General features: G+C 38.5%; 1 protein-coding gene across 3 annotated transcripts in view; it reads left to right on the top strand.

Moving 5' to 3' along the window:
* ATRNL1 (attractin like 1) overlaps positions 1 to 17,150 on the top strand; it is a 502,266-nt gene that overhangs the window by 69,200 nt on the left and 415,916 nt on the right. For all 3 annotated transcript variants that reach the window (XM_083741181.1, XM_083741182.1, XM_083741183.1), the window contains exons 8-10: positions 3,628 to 3,883; positions 15,710 to 15,893; positions 16,495 to 16,649. In XM_083741181.1, the coding sequence (XP_083597307.1) occupies positions 3,628 to 3,883; positions 15,710 to 15,893; positions 16,495 to 16,649 (595 nt within the window). The remainder of the gene's footprint in view (positions 1 to 3,627; positions 3,884 to 15,709; positions 15,894 to 16,494; positions 16,650 to 17,150) is intronic.

Here is a 17,150-nt window from a genome sequence, read left to right as displayed (position 1 = left end):
GTGACATTGTTGTTCTGTAGTACAGTACCCTTCTACAGTTTGCAGCTTTGGGAGGAAATGTAAAAGAGCAATTGATAAGCACTTATGACCTCTCTTGGTAATTAAAGGAACAATTAAGTCATGCTGAGATTTGGATATACAGTATGAATAGCAGTAATTAAAAGTTAATAACAATTGCTGCAATGGCCCAAGGTGATGTGGTTAATTCATGACTGCCCATCAATAATGGGCAAGTTCACCTCAAAATTGGCTTGTCTTTTTTGTGTTTGCACAATGGGTTCTTGTAGCACTCAGAAACATGGAGTGTTTCCAAGCCTTTTTCTAGAGGTCGTAAGGATGAGAACTGTGAGGAAGTGAAGACTTGGATTTAGCCAATGTCACCTCCAATTTTAAAAAAATGTAATTCAGTTACATTAAATGGAATTGAATTTTATAAGACAGTGACTCAAGCAAATTCAAAAGTGACCATTTGTATTACACAATGAAAATCAGGAGAGCCCCGTTTCTCAACTTTGTACCAATTCATCTGATTGGGCTTGGTTAACTTTCAATTTAATTAGATACCTATGTCTGTGCTATGGAAAGTTTGGGACATTTTTGATTAAACACTGAACAAAATTAGGCCAACTTCAAGCATTTAAAAGGCACTGCATTTTTTTCTGGAGACTTACAAATAAAAATGGTTTTGGACTGATAAGTAGCTCACCTACATGCACAGTAACTCTCCCCTCCAATGGACTGTGTGAAAATCCCCTTCCCCCATGTTCATCCCCTCCCCAATCACCATTAACACAATCTCTATTAACCATTAACACAAACTTAGTCTCTGGCTTTCTTATCCATCCTCTCAGTCTTTTTCCTTTCTACTTTCTCTTCCTGCTTGAGTGTATGTTCCCTGCACGAACTGTTTGTGGCAAAGCTACACTGCCACAAGCACCATACAAGATTGGATCTCCTCCCCACAGTGCTTTTCTAGGCAAACTTTGATAGTTTTGCATTTACACACCAGCTGCAAACTTCTAGGGAAGAGGTGGGGTGGGAAAACTCCAGTTACAGGTTAGATACAGCTCACAGGGCCTCCTCATCCAAGCACACTAGCCTTTCTCCAGGTCCTTTCCCATCTCACCCACTGCTCAGTCTCTCCTGCCCACCTGCTGATTGACAAGAATCAAAGAGCAATGAAGATAGGAGAATGAATCAAGTCTTTCAGAGACAGTACAGCTGTATACATTTTGTTTCAAGCATAGTCATTAGCTTGCCATGTAGAAAGGCTTCTCAGTATATTGAGCAACTTTCCCCCCCCCCCCCCACAGTCAGATAATAATGTAACACTCACTCATCTTTCCTTAGTAAGCAGCTGGAGGAGGAGTGATATGCAGAGGCCAGATGAAGATCTGTGAGTGGAGGGATGTCCTATCTGCCATCCTTAGGACCCTCCAGGAAACTTGCCAAACCAAACTTGCTATAGACTAGAACTGGGGTGTGTAGCATAGCTAACTGTCGAATGAGACATAGTTTGCAGCAGCCTAAGGAAACTCCATCCACCTTGCTGCCTGCTCATATAAACAAGCCTACAGTGAGAGACTAGGATGCTGTCAGGAGTTTCTAGGAACCTGGTTGTGAGATATTGTGGGGGTATTATGAGTTTGTTTGGGCTCTGGGTGAACTGGGAGGCTGAGAGGGGGAGCTGTGTCAGAATAAGTAGGAATTGATCTTGGTCTATATTTGTTAGCAATTTGTATCTATGTAATGTTCTTTTTTAAATTTTTATTGAATTTATATACAGCCATATACCCACAGGTCTCATATATGTAACAATGTACATTTTAAATAATTTGTTGTTTAAGTTACTTATTATTGTTTCAGTTTTCTGTACACCCCCTAGAGATACTTTCATGTTTTAAGCAGTAGAGTGGTACCTCGGGTTAAGTACTTAATTCGTTCCGGAGGTCCGTTCTTAACCTAAAACTGTTCTTAACCTGAAGCACCACTTTAGCTAATGGGGCCTCCACCTGCCGCCATGCCACTGGAGCACAATTTCTGCTCTCATCCTGAAACAAAGTTCTTAACCCGAGGTACCATTTCTGCGTTAGCGGAGTCTGTAACCTGAAGCATCTGTAACCTGAAGCGTATGTAACCCGAGGTACCACTGTATGTTGTTGTTTAGTCGTTTAGTTGTGTCCGACTCTTCATGACCCCATGGACAAGAGCACGCTAGGCACTTCTGTCTTCCACTGCCTCCCACAGTTTTGTCAAACTCATGCTGGTAGCTTCGAGAACACTGTCCAAACATCTCGTCCTCTGTCGTTCCCTTCTCCTTGTGCCCTCAATCTTTCCCAGCATCGGGGTCTTTTCCAGGGAGTCTTCTCTTCTCATGAGGTGATCAAAGTATTGGAGCCTCACCTTTAAGCAGTATAGAATGGTCTAAATAAACAAACAGTATTGTCAAAGATGTAGGGCAAGTTGGGTTTTGATTAGGTGGCACTTGGGGTCCCTTCCAACTCTACAGTTCTATGAAGTTAAGTTAAAAGAGCAAGGTGTCCTCACATTCCTTTATATATTTTTTCAAACGTCTACTCAGAAATAGTTTCACTGAGTTCAGTGGAGTGTACTCCCAGGTAAGCAGGCATAGGATTGTAGCAGAGCTATATTCCTTTGTTTTGAAGACTGCTTTTCTACCTAAACTGTTATATCATAAGTGTACATTACAGTATTACATTATTATACCATTAGATAGTAAATACTTTTAATTTGGAAGAAGTGTGTTCAGTGTGACATATTCCCAAGTAAATGGCTATATGATTGCAACTTAAATGTTTGTTATATTGGAATGCAGTATAAATGAATTCTACATGTTTTTCTCTTAATGAGGAGATATGTAATCAAGTTCCCCTATCAGCTGATGCAGGCAACACTGGTTGGGGACAATCTGCTTCTCACCTACTGCTGCAAGCAAAACTCATTCCAACATTCAGTTGCTATTAACTGGGAGATTACTTAACCACAAGACTAATCTCAGCTTTGAAGCATTTTAATTTAGATATATTTTGAGGGAATTGTTTAGGAACAATATTTCATAAAGGACGGAAGCATATGGGAATAGGGAATAGATTGTGGCATGGGTATTGTGAACTGTTCCCAACAAACAACAAAATGTATGGGAAAAGACAATAGTTCAAAGGGCAAGAAGGTAACAGAGGAATGCCAATGTGAATAGAGATGAAGGCCTACCTCATGGTGGGGTTTGCAGCTGAAGCTTTATTCTGAGGCATCATGTTATTTTAGGGGGGCTGTTTTTCTCACTGTGTATCTGTTGATGTACTGAGAGAGAATAGGGAGGGATAAGATGAGTGCAGTTTATTCTAAACTTGGAATAATAATAAAATGAATAATGAAACTAGAAACCAGTAGATACCCTGTGGTTCTGAAGGGTAAACACTGAACTATGTCCATTGCGTGTAAGAGCTGATTTACATGTATTATAAATCAAGTGTAATTTAGAAGCCAGTGTCATTTCCATAGCATAACATTATCACAATTTTAGTGTTTTGCTGGTTTTTGCTTTGTACTTTTTGACATTTGTATTAATTTCATTTTGTTTTCTCTCTCCCTCCCCCTTCCAAACAGGATGACATTTACATGTATGGAGGCAAAATTGAAACAAATACTGGTAATGTCACTGATGAATTATGGATTTTCAACATACCCAGTCAGACGTGGAGTACCAGAATTCCAGCAGTACTTGTTCATGGCCAGCAATATGCAGTCGAGGGTCATTCTGCACACATAGTGGAGTTGGATAGCAGGGATGTTGTCATGGTCGTGGTTTTTGGTTACTCTGTCATATATGGTTACACGAGCAGCGTGCAAGAGTACTATATCAGTAAGTTTTTTTCCTTTTCAGTGTGTTCATATTAATAGATCCAAGGCATTCTGATGCAAATAGGGGACAACAGAGAGAGAGAGATTTTTAATAAATATTATTTAAAAAAAACAACCAGAGAGAGAGAGATTTTAAAATTACATGAATCCTTATTGAGATATGCATGAGCTGACCCTTTATCAGAAGTATGTTTTATCTGATGTGCTGATAGAGATACAAATGTTTTTTAAAAAAAACTGTGAAGAGGATGTAATTTTTTATTTGAAGTGAGGAAGATTCTCATACAGAGGTTTTGTGGATCACCAAGAAATGGGGAAAGATAGTGAAAACTGGAAAAAGTTACATTTCTTGGGAAATGTCCAAAGAAGGAACATTAGAAGGAAATAGCCCCGCTTGAACACTACCCTCCATTGTATCTGGCCAATGGGATCTAGTTTCTAATATTAGCTCACCTATCTTAAAAGTTCATTCCATTAAAGCAACCATTAATAACCCCAAATTTACACCTTCTCTCTGAGTCATGTGCCCAGCACATCTGACATTTACTTCTCCTGAAGCAAAACCTTCTCTCAAACATTAAAAGACCTTAAAATTGGATTTTGGCAGCTGACTAAAGGGTCAGGTGCTGTTATTGAAGTTTCCAGATCCATTGCAGAAAACATCAGGTTTGATAAGAGGGTAAGACTTGGTTCCTGCCTCACTTGTCTTCTGAAAACAATTTAGTTCAGGATTTACCATGTTTGATTTTAATGCTCTTGCATATTAGACTTTGGGGTTATTATCTGCACTACTTTAAAGAAATAAAAATTTATCTGTAATTTTTAATTGCAGTTTTACTAAAGTCCAGCAGGATGCACTCCTGCACCACCCTTTTCACTATTGAGTAGCGTATAAAGAAAAATAATGTTCAACAGCTGAAAGTATCTTTTTGCACATTTTTTCTCCTACTTTGAATGTGTTAAAAGGGCATTGTTTTGTAGTTGCAACATGAAAAAATAGCAATTAATTAATGATGTCACATTCACTAAACAGTAACTAGGATGTGAAGAAGTATACTTTTTAACGTTCAGATATATTAATCTTTTTTTAAAAAAACACCACTATGCTCTTTAATGATCTTTAATTGCTGGTTGCGTTCTTTATACTAGTGAGCCATAAGTGGTTCATTAAACTAAGTCAGGACTGTAGTAATCTTTAAAAGTAACTGTATAGTATTTCTAACATTCATAAACATTGTAGCATCTCAGGCATTTGACTATGGGTAGGGAGAAGGAATTGGGCTCAGAAACAGGCAATCAAAAACTTTTTAGTCCATTAAGTATACAAGATTACTGTGAAGTATCAAATTTTCAATTGTAATTTGATTTATGTGATGTTTCAAAGTAATATTGGCTCAATTTAGCAATCAATTAATTTGCCCAATCCTACTTTAAAGCTGCCTAAACTGGGTCCATCATGACACAGTGGCCCAGATCACACAATCAAATTCTGGCTTAATAAACCAGGACAGTTACCGCATTTTCCGCTCCATAAGACACATTTCTTCCCTCCTAAAAAGTAAGGGGAAATGTGTGTGCGTCTTATGGAGCGTGAGGCTCTGCTCAGCGCTCAGTTTAAAGAGCTGCGCGGAGCATGTGTGCGGCTCTTGCTGGCTTTTCCCCGAGGAGGGAGAAGGGACTGACAGGCTGCTCTTCTCCCTCCTGGGGAAAAGCCAGCAAGAGCCGCACACACACTCTGCATGGCTCTTTAAAGGGAGGGCTGAGCAGAGCCTGTATGCAACCCAGATGCGAATGCAGGCGGGAGGCTCTACTGCTCTTGCTGGCTTTTCCCCGAGGAGGGAGAAGGGACTGGCGGGCTGCTCTCTGTCCCTTCCCCCACCTCCCAGAAAAGCCAGCAAGAGCCGCTGCCAGGCTCTGCTCAGTGCTCCCTTGTAAGGGCTCCCTTTCGTCCCTCATCGCGCTTTGCTAGGAAGCCAGCAGAAGAAGAGGCGCTGCACAGCTATCGCTCTTGCTCTGCTGGCTTCAGCGAGAGCTACGCAGCTTGCTCTGCTGGCTTCTCATCGAAGCGGGAGGAGGGATGGAAGGGTTTAAAGGAAGAAAAGCGAGAGCCGCTTACATGCTCTGCGCAGAATATTTTTTTTCTTGCTTTCCTCCTCTAAAAACTAGGTGTGTCTTATGGTCAGGTGCGTCTTATGGAGCGAAAAATACGGTGTTTTATTTATTTAATGAATGTGTACCCTACCTTTTAAGGATAACTTATAAGGTGCTTGGAAAACAAATTTATAACAATATATAAAACAAAAAACTTAAAACCACAACCATAATATGGTAACTAAATAAAAACTGCCAGCAATAAGTATTAAAACAACGCAGCCCATCCCATAAAATAACAAAATAGAATAATGCAGTTTGATTAACATGATGGGAAGGCATGAGTAAATAGTAGGCTTTTAATGTCCAGTTAAAAGCTTGCAGGAGGTTGTCAGATCCCAACTGCCAAAAAAGCCTCTCTCCCTTGTGCCCGCCAGCTAGCTAATAGCTTTCACCAGCAAGTAGGTCCTCAGAAGCAGATATTACAGCGCATGTGCATGCAACCCCTTAGTTGCTGTTTTGCTTCTGTGAAGTGGTATGATAAACTAGAAATGTGCAGTTAACTATAGCTTCCCATTTTATGTGACCTGGGTACCATGGTTAATGATTTCCAAACAATCCAGAGTTCAGAAATTGATTTCAAAATCCTGACTTGTGTGGAAGCCACAAACTGTAGTTTCTGGTACACATATAAGAGGAAGCCGTGGTAAGCCGTGGCTTCCTGGCCTGTTTTTCTGCTCACGTAAAAGGTTTAAAATAAAGTGGCAGCAAATATTTTCTATAGGTATATGCAACTTTTGCAGATCCTGGCTTATTCAGCTAGGATTTGATTGTGTGGATGCAGCCATTGCAGCAATGAATTACAATATTTAGTTATTCATTTTGTGAAGAAGGGCTTTATTTTCTCTGTGCTGAATCTATTTTACCATTAATGTCATTGGGTGACTTTCTGCTACAGAGTTATGGGGGGGAGGGAGAATAAATTTATGTCTACCTAAGCTAGGACTAGGGAGTCCAAAGAGACAGAGTAGATGGAAGGGTTCAGAAGTGATATAGATATAGAAATCACACACACACTCATATTCATATTCATATTCTCAGAGTAGACCCATTGAAATCACTGAACATGACTAAGTTAGGTCTATTAATTTCAATAGTTCTACTCTGATTAAGTTAGTTGAATACCACTCCAATAGTATATGGATTTATACTAGCCTCCTAGCTCTGCTGCACTGGCTTTGTTTAAAATGGAGCTGGAACATAGCTGTAGAGTTTCTCATGCTATTAACATCAAATATTGTTTTCATGAGCATAGAGCTAACATTAGCTTCTTTTAATCTCTACTGAAATTCTGCACCTGAAGAAAGACTTGACAACTAATACTGGAGCCATCAATTCCCTACGGTCTCTACAAGCCAGACAGGAGTTGAGCTCTTATACAAAGTCAGAAACAAAAATATACTTTGTATAGTTTACTATGTAGACATTGTAATACACATGATGAAGCAAAATGAGAAACATGTCATAATAACTTCTTATTGTGACACTGCATTGCTCATTAATAGTCAGCATTGTGGAAATTTATATTTCTGAGTACTAAGTACTTGGAGGAATTCCAGACTCCAATGTATGTAAGATATATGGTTAGCTAGATTACAGAGAGGGCTTCTGCTTCACTTAGAAACTAAAATGAAAATTTCACTGTTCATTGAATATTTTATTGCTGGGGAAGGTGTTTAGGACTTGTTTCCATTTTATGACTTCCTTTAAAATGTTAAAAATATATTAGTAGAGGATTAGTAAAACAGATTCTACTCCAGAGCAGATTTTAATAAACTTTAGTTCATGGCTTTAAGCTTTGTGTGGTGGCAAAATGCATTTTGTACTGTTAGCTATTGTTATGATTCAGGATTAATCTCAACATTCTGTGTTTCTATATAATGATAATAGATTGTCTACATCAAATATTAATGAGAAATTTATAATGGAGGGCACATTTTGCTGTTACAAGCATTGTAGCCAGGAATTATTTCATTACAAATGCCACTGGGTATTTATGTAAGCATGGATTCATTTTATAAAGCTTTAGTTTGTAGGATCTGGTCTATACTATGTAGTTCATTTTCTGAAGTTGATAATCCTCCTGTTTCATTTCACCTCCAAACCTTATTTCCACTAAAGCTGAATACATTTTGTAGTAAACTTTTGTGAATTCCCAGGCAGCATTTATCTAGAGGGCTGCAGCTGTAGGATCATTTTTAAACTATAAAATTCCAGATGGTGACTCTTAACTCAATACAACCTGCTTTTTTTGGAATTCTGCAACACAGAAAACAGATCAGGAAAATCTGAATTCTGATAGATATAGTTACTGTAAAAGCACAGTTTGGTCCTGTTTAGAAAAATAAATCCTTGAAAGGAAATATGTTCATTTTTATCTCTGCTCCTACTTTATTTGTGTTACATTCCTATGTCCAGGAAATTGAATCTGGGGCACAGCTGACAGGGACAATCCTGCCCCATATCCCTTGGTACTACTGGATGTACCTCTTTACTTCTTCTGTAGGAGTGAATGGTTGCTCAGTTGTAGAGCAAGTTCAGTCCCTGGCATCTTCAGGCAGACCTGGGAAAGCCTTTCAGCCTGAAATGCTTAATAACGCCTACCAGTCAGTGTAGACTATAGTGAGCTAGGTGAACCATTGGTCTGACTCTGAATAAGGTGGTTTCCTGTGTTCCTATGGCAAATCTAGACGCAGTGCACACATGTGGTGAGGTCAAAACCCATTCTTCCCCACAGATAGAAATCCTACAGAGGCAAAATGCAAAGGTTCACTGAACATGTCTGCTGAGGTCCATAGGAAGTGGGTTAAAAAAAAAAAGTTCTGATATTTATAGCTTGATAAAAGTGCCATTGATGCCATGATGCCAGCACAAAGTGGCTCCCAAAGGCAGCAAGAAAAAGTGGGTGCCACTCTGTGCCAATGAGTATCATCACAAAGCAGTTAATGTGCCTAACAACCAGCTACTGTGCATATTCGCAGACTCCTGGAGAACATGCACATAATTCTTCCATTAAGAGGGAATTTTGCACATTTCCTGGTCCATATACATACTATATCTTGTTCACTTGAGAGAGTTCTTTCATGAACTGTTACCTGAGACATTTTACACTTCTTAAACTATACCTCCATTTGTTGATAATTGCTAGACTTGATTTTGTGTGTAGCTACTATCTACTCATACCTCACATATGTGAAAATGGATTCCAGTAGTGAGGATTGCACAATGGTTCTTCACAGCTTAAAAAACATACTGGTGATCCTTCATTTTGAAATTGCCTATCCAAAAAGAGGGCTTTATGATAGAATTTTCACCTTGACTTGTTCTTTCCACTACTGTGTAAAATACATTGGGGGAGAGTGTTCGGAAGGAGAATGTGCCAAAATGAACTTCAAAGTCTAATTATCATTACATTTCCCTTAGATATTTTCCCCTAGAGCATTTTGGCAAAATCTCAGTGGGAGGGCAGAAGCAGCATACATTACTCTCCTGCAAGAGGTGGGTGGTGAGGAGTATCTGCTTAGAGCCAAAAATGCTCTTAGGTTTTTTTGGATAGTTTTTTAAAAAGACGCTTCAATTGGCTCTGAATGCAGACGCCAGTCTGCTACAAATTCAAACAAGTCAGTCCAGTAGAGGCTTTATTCAGAAATTTTCCAAGATACAAAAGCACTGTCTTGCTTTAGCTAAAGCAAAGCAATAATATTCTCCTTGAGACTCACATTGAGATTCTTAGAGAGTTTATGAGGTATTGCTAACCTAAAGCAAAATAAATTTCCCTGTGGACTAGCCCAGAAAAGCTTTATGGTTCAAGTTAGTAAAACCATCCACACAATTCCCCTCCTGAGATTTATAGATTCCCCACCAAAGCCATAATTCTCATAACAGAATGAAAGGGCAAATGGAAGCTCCTTTGCTCTAGTATCAGACCCAGAGGTGATGATAACACCTCAAAAACATAAACACAATTCTAGACTTCCAAGTAGCAGAAACTCCTGCTGAAACGTTTATCAACCTCTTCTCAATTTTTAATTTCTGTTTCAAATATAATAGCTTTTTAGCTTTTACCTGGTGAGGGCAGAAGCAACTTGGAGGAAATTGAGATGCTTCCAATAGCTATTTGTTAGTCTAAGTATATCAATAGAGAAGAGGATCCACACAATAAGGAAGAAATAAGTGTTCATATAGACACCAATATCATTTACATGAACTCTGAGACAATGTTTAAAGCACACATATAGTTGTGAATGATACTCCTTTATGATGGGGATGGTGAATCGAAAGCCACATTATCTCTAACCACTGACCATGCTGGATAGAGCAAATGAGTGGCACCTGAAGGGTCACAAGTTCCCTATCCCTGCTTATTGATCTACTCAGAATGCCTTAGCATCAGTTCTTTCCTGTTACGAAGGGCATTCCCAGATCAGAGGCTTCTCTGTGGTTGTGTTGCAACTTTGGGAACACTTCACTTGTGAGACCTGTCAGGCCACATTGCTGCTAATATTTAGGTACAAAGCTGAAACCTTACTCTGATTATTCTCTTTTTAAATTATATTTTTAAATAAGGACTTGGGAAGGGGGAAAAACTGACAGGAAGGAAAAATAAACAGGTGACTGAATCCAGATTGATAAGTACTGATGCTTACATTGGTGTTTGTCTACTGATCAGGCCTGTTTAGTTGCTTCTGTTCTTATGGTGGCTTTTGTGAGTTCTTCTTGGCTATCCATAGGTTATATGTGCATATGACATTGGTATTACTTGGCTTTGACCTAAACTGGTCTACTTTCTAAGCAGGCTAAACTTTCTATCAAGAGTTTTGATGTTGCTGAACTATACTTCTAAAACATTTGCTCCTTTTCTTGTCACACTAGACTAAAACTCAAAATGAGCCAAACAATGGTTATGAGTTAGTTTTAATAAATGTAAACATTTAACCACAGTTGAGACCAGTTTTAGACTCATGGAAATGGCAGGGGAAATGCTGGATATGTAATGCCTGATGTTGTTTGACAGAGATGATTAGGAATGGGGCAGCACATGACCTTTTCTTTTGCACTTGACAAACCCAATTATCTTAACAATAATGCTTTAGTTAAGCACTTCCCGACAAAGTCCTGCAGGTTTGTATAACTTTTGGAAAACTGTCCAAACCTTTAAATGTGCAGTATAATTTCTTTTAAAATATTTTAAGAAATGAAGTACATACTGAAAGGCACCATATCATGGTATAGACAAAATTCAAGTGGATATCCCCCCCCCCCGATATAAGAAACATAAACCACTACATCATTAGATTTCTTCTAATGAACATTATATTCTATAGAACGTTATAGTCATGCAATATAGTGTTCTTAAATAAAGAATATGAGAGCTTCTAATGGAATAGATATATAGTTTTGCCCACCTACTTTGACCAAAAACTTAAATCTGGAAAAGAGTGAGTAACAAGGAAAAGCTCTTATTTCTATCAGTGTTCAAATTACATCCCTCTTCAGGGTTAGTAAAGGGCCCCATACATTTGAAGATACATACATACATAGATAGTTTTCTTCTCTTAAGTATACATATTCAGTTTATTTCATTATCTCTTATCTTTATGTAGCCATTCCTTCAGAAAGGGTGCAACATTGTACCTTCTACTTCTAGCAAACAAAATCCTCATTGCAGTCAGTAAATTCTAAACCAGGTATCTCCAACCTTTGGCCCTCCAGATGTTTTGGACTACAATTCCTATCATCCCTGACCGCTGGTCCTGTTAGCTAGGGATCATGGGAGTCGTAGGCCAAAACATCTGGAGGGCTGCAGGTTGGGGATGCCTGTTCTAAACCAGTTCTTTAGGTCCAGAATCTACCTGCTTTCCTTTAAAATGTTCTAAACCATTTCTTTAGGTCTAGAATCTACCTGCTTTACTTTAAAACCAATCAATAGGATGTATGTAGAGAAATGTGATGATATTGTTAGGATTCTTGCCCCGTGCTTGCAGTCATGGGATTGTTTTATCACATGATGGTGTATGTTTTCATTCCATATAGTGCGAAGTGATGGAGACAGGATGTTTATATTACTGTGTTCCATGATGTAGGACTATTATCCTTTGTTCTTTCTCTTTGCTGCCTGATGAGAAAGGAGGAGCTGAGTCAGAGTGCTCCGAGTGTATTATATGTAAATAAAGTAGTTTAGCCAAAATGCTATGCTGCTGAGTCTGTCACGCGAACTGCCGACACTCTGCAGAATCCTAAAGTGTGCTGATGCCTCTTGGTATCAGTCGCTGTGATGTCTGGGCTAGAGAAAGCTTTTGAAGCTCCCGAACGAACGACCAGGAGGGAGAGAACATGCCAGTCGGGCATGTGTCTCTATTGGGTTCCTACTCGTGTGTAGGATGTTCCTGACAGTTATTAGCACTGCAAATAAAATTTTTCTCCTAGAGTTATTATAGGGCAGTTCCACCCAATATGCTTAAAATTAGATTTAGTTGGCAAGTACTGTAACTTACCTTTCTGTGATTCAAATGTTAGGATACTGTGTTAAGGAAACTAATGCCAATTTTGTTGCTTCAGAAATCTATAATAAATACTTCATCTGAACATCACAGAGTGGTTCACAACATAAAAATACAAAACAACAACACAAAATACATAATTGGGAGCTTTTTTAAAAAAGTCAGATGATAATATTATCCTAAGCCACATATCAATTATATGGAGTTTGACAGCTGGTCAATGTAGATGGACACTTCATGCCCTTACTTCTGCAAAAATACTGATATTGATTCACTGGAATAAGTGGATAGAAGATATGACAACTCTTGCAACATATGAATAGATTGCTTTTAGACGCAGATTGTGCGTGATATTTGGAATACATTTATAGAAACTATTGTGACTTCTTAATAATTATATATTCATTGGAATAATACCATTACTTATATACATTCATTATATTGTATTACAGTTTTAACCACCTTTTTGTTTTTGTTCATCCACTGATTTTTTCCCCATAAAATAAAGTTTCCAAACCGTCTTCAGAGGCAGCCACATATATAATTACATTGCAGTAATTACCAAAGCATAGACAACAGAAGTAAAGCTTTCCTGGTCCAGATAGGGATGTAGCTGGGTCACCGGTTGAAGCTCATGGAAAGCACTCCACACCAGCGATGCCACCTGAGCCTCAAGTGACATTAAGGGATCCAGAAGTACCTCTAAGCTGTGTACCTGCTCCTTCAGAGGAAGTGTAACCACACCAAGAGCAGGCAACCTCCCATCCATCCAGTCTAGGGAACTGCCCACTAACAATGCCTCAGACTTATCTGGAATGAGCCTCAGTTTATTGGCTCTCATCCAGTCATTACTGAGGCAATATCACAGTCTGGCTCATCCACTGCCAAACCTGTAGATGTAAAGGAGGAGTAGAGCTGCATATCATCAGCATATTGCTGACAACGTACTCCAAAACTCTGGATGACCCTACTTAGTGGTTTCATGATGTTAAACAGCATAGGGGATAAAATTGAACCCTGAGAAACCCCACATTGAAGGCTACACAATTTAAAACATTTTAAAAATACTGGTCTGTTTTTATGTATCTCATTGTGTGTATTCCGGGTTTAGACAGGAGACCGAGTTAGAGCTATGCTGAGTTGGTTCTTGGGCTGGTTAGGTGTTCTGGCTTGTTTATCTGTGGAGACATCAGTGACTAATGTGATCAAGTAAAATACTATGTGATGTCTCAAAATGAAAATTACTGGTCATATGAAAATATTTGTCTCTACTCTAGAGATCCAAACTAGGCAAACTCCGTTTGGCTTGATTCAGACTCAGCTTGGTAATTATGAGCTTTTTTGGCATGTGTTCAGAAAACAAATGCCCTCTTTCCTGAGTGTTATCTTCCAACTTGCATTGTTGCTGTATGCGTACTCATGATACTGTGTTCCCACTGGTGTATTGATAAAAATTGAAGTGCAGGAGCTCATGATGACAGCCGCAATAGCCATCTCCCAAGGAAAATCCTTATCCATGTTGCAAGGAGAGTCCAAATATGTAGGCAGCTGTATTGATCTATTATTACACCCACCACCCACTATCACGCTCACTTTATTAGGATCTCATGACTGTAACTGTATTGATAGTTACCTTGGAATAAGTAGTGTTTACTTCTGACAGCATCACTGCAGCTTATAAAACTCCCTATTAAAAGATTATCAGCCCGCTGATATGCACATTTTAGCTTTTGATTAGAAACGCAAACAATATGCAAAGATATGCTAATGCTAGTGTGAAGAAGGAACCCTATCAAAGAAAAGGAAAACATAACCAGCCTCGTTGCACCTGGAAGGTAGCACACCTCCCAGGACAATCTGTTACCTCTGTATACTATTGCCTTTGCCCCCTCAGTAGAGAGTCACCTGCTGCCACCACACTTCTCTTCCTCTTCTGGGGAGTGGCAGGAATTGTTCTGTACACTGTACCTTCAACAGCCACCTCAGTGTATTCTGAGATCTGCAACTGCTGTCCTTGTTCCTCTTGCCCAGAATCGGTGTCCGAGGTGAGGGCATATAATCAATTTTGCAGCTCTCGCGACACAGTATTAGTTGGATTGTGAAATGTGTTGAATTGCTCTTTTTATATTACTGTATAGGTTTTGTATGTTTTTGCTAGATGACTTCGAGCTTTCTTTTGGAAGAAAATGTGGGGATGCAAATATTAACACTGAAATGGAACCATTGTTTTCTTTAAATGCAACTCTTGTTCCAGTAAAGCTGGGAAGGCCAAGGAAATAATGGGGCCACCAAAAACACTGCTTCTGGAAATCAGTACAAAATTGTGAATATACTTACATTTGCTTTAAAATAGTGCAGAGAATGACCAATTCTTTACTTTTATATAACAGGACAATTTGGTCAATGTTTAAGTTAATATAATATATCATATAGAAAAAGAATCTAAGATACAATGGTACCTCGGGTTAAGAACTTAATTCGTTCCGGAGGTCTGTTCTTAACCTGAAACTGTTCTTAACCTGAAGCACAATATTAGCTAATGGGGCCTCCTGCTGCCACTGCGCTGTTCTTATCCTGAAGCAAAGTTCTTAACCTGAGGTACTATTTCTGGGTTAGTGGAGTCTGTAACCTAAAGCATATGTAACCTGAGGTACCACTGTATATCACTGTAAGTACTCACCTGTACAAAGCCCATATAAGCCAATGCATGTTTACAAAGGACAATTACAAAGGACAATTCAATTCTACAATTTTGTGATTCCTCTTCTGTTATTGCAGCCTAATGGAGAATCCTCTGCATTCTAGCTATTTATTCTAAACAGTACTAATGCCAAGGACCTAATAAGTTTTGTCCATCTTTCATATGTAGAGAACTCTCTTCTTACACATAGTACCTGGTGAAGACAGTACCTGGTAAAGGTAGAAGTTGAGGAGGGCACATGCTGCTTTAATTGCTAAATAAATTTGATAGTTAATATGAATTAATGTTTTAAATGCATTAAGATCAATTTTTATATATCTGAAGTACTTGGATAAAGTAATGTAGACAGGGTTTGGCATCAAGTTTCATAATTATTCTAAATTAATTACTTGATGAAAGAACTCTATGGTGTGAGAGTAACATTGTATTTGATTTATTTCCCTTTTTCTTTTGCTATATTATTTTTCTTTCCAAGGGTCAAATTCTTGGCTTGTTCCTGAAACAAAAGGTGCAATTGTACAAGGTGGATATGGCCATACCAGTGTCTATGATGAGACAACAAAGTCAGTTTATGTTCATGGTGGATACAAAGCTTTGCCTGGTAATAAATATGGATTGGTTGACGATCTTTACAGATACGAAGTAAACAGCAGGACGTGGTATGATTCTTTTTTTCAAGTTGAAAATGAATGTAACATTATTTGATTTTTCATGTTAGGAAATAGCAAAGGATAATTCCTGTTATAACCAAATTGAGAAAGGGACACCATGCCCCTCAGGGCTCTTACATGGCTTTTGGGCAAGGTGTTGATTCCTCTGCTCATAGGTTGCTTTTTCTTATTCAGGAGGTACTCAAGGGTCCGCAGTACCACTACCTCTTTATTGTTATTGTTTAAAATTGTGGCACTTATTGTAAGAATTTCCCTTACTGACACCTATTTTTCTAGAAAAAAAAGCCCTGTGCTCACCCCCTAGGAATTGAGAGCTTGGGGTCTCCCAACATAGAAAACAGCTTTTTCAGAGCATCAGAGGTTAATCCTCTGTTCACTCTTATCTCCAGAGTGAATTTGCTAGCCAAGATTTATGTCTGGCTATCATTAATAACCACATAATTATCTCTGTTGGCAGCCTGCCAACAAAAGAGGTTCAGTCTGCCATGTTCCTTCTCTGGAAATGGACTAAATGAAACCATTCTAATTTTTTTCTTAAATCCATATATACGTCCTTACATATATATTCTCTCCTCCACCCGCACAATAGGACAATTCTGAAAGAGAGTGGTTTTGCAAGATATCTCCATTCAGCTGTCTTGATCAGTGGAGTTATGTTAATTTTTGGTGGAAACACCCATAATGATACTTCATTAAGTAATGGAGCAAAGTGCTTTTCTGCTGATTTCCTCGCCTATGACATAGGTAAGTATTATATGTAAGAGTCAGTGTTTGAAATGTAAGAATTCTAGGCTTAATGTGTAAAGCATTGTTAATATTATTTTACATTATCTCATTTTAAAAATGTGTTATGCTATGTTAAAATTAGTTTTAAGACATTTTTGCTACAATAGGACAGTCCACATTTTTATCACAACAGCATTGAGATAGATACAAATATGGAATGTTTGTGGAAGCAAAACAAATTTGTTGTTGCTTCAGGCTTATAACAACAGGAATTCAAGTCTCTCCTTTATTCAGTTATATAAATAGGATGCAACTGTTTACAACTGTTTAGTAATGTCTGCTGTTTGAACTATTGCTATTGTGCTGTTAAAGTGGAAATAACACCAACCACAAAAACCTGTGGATAACACCAAAAATTCAATACATTATAAAGTCCACACCTTCTCCAAATTCTGTTATTTTCACTTTGGGTTCCAGTCCTGGCAGGTCTTTTCCTTAAATATATCCCTTCTTTACCAC

This window comes from Podarcis gaigeae (genome assembly GCF_964106915.1).
Source record: "Podarcis gaigeae genome assembly, chromosome: 5".
Taxonomy (NCBI): Eukaryota; Metazoa; Chordata; class Lepidosauria; order Squamata; family Lacertidae; genus Podarcis; species Podarcis gaigeae.
The sequence above is the reverse complement of the archived record's forward strand: the minus strand, read 5'-3'. Positions and strand labels throughout refer to the sequence as shown.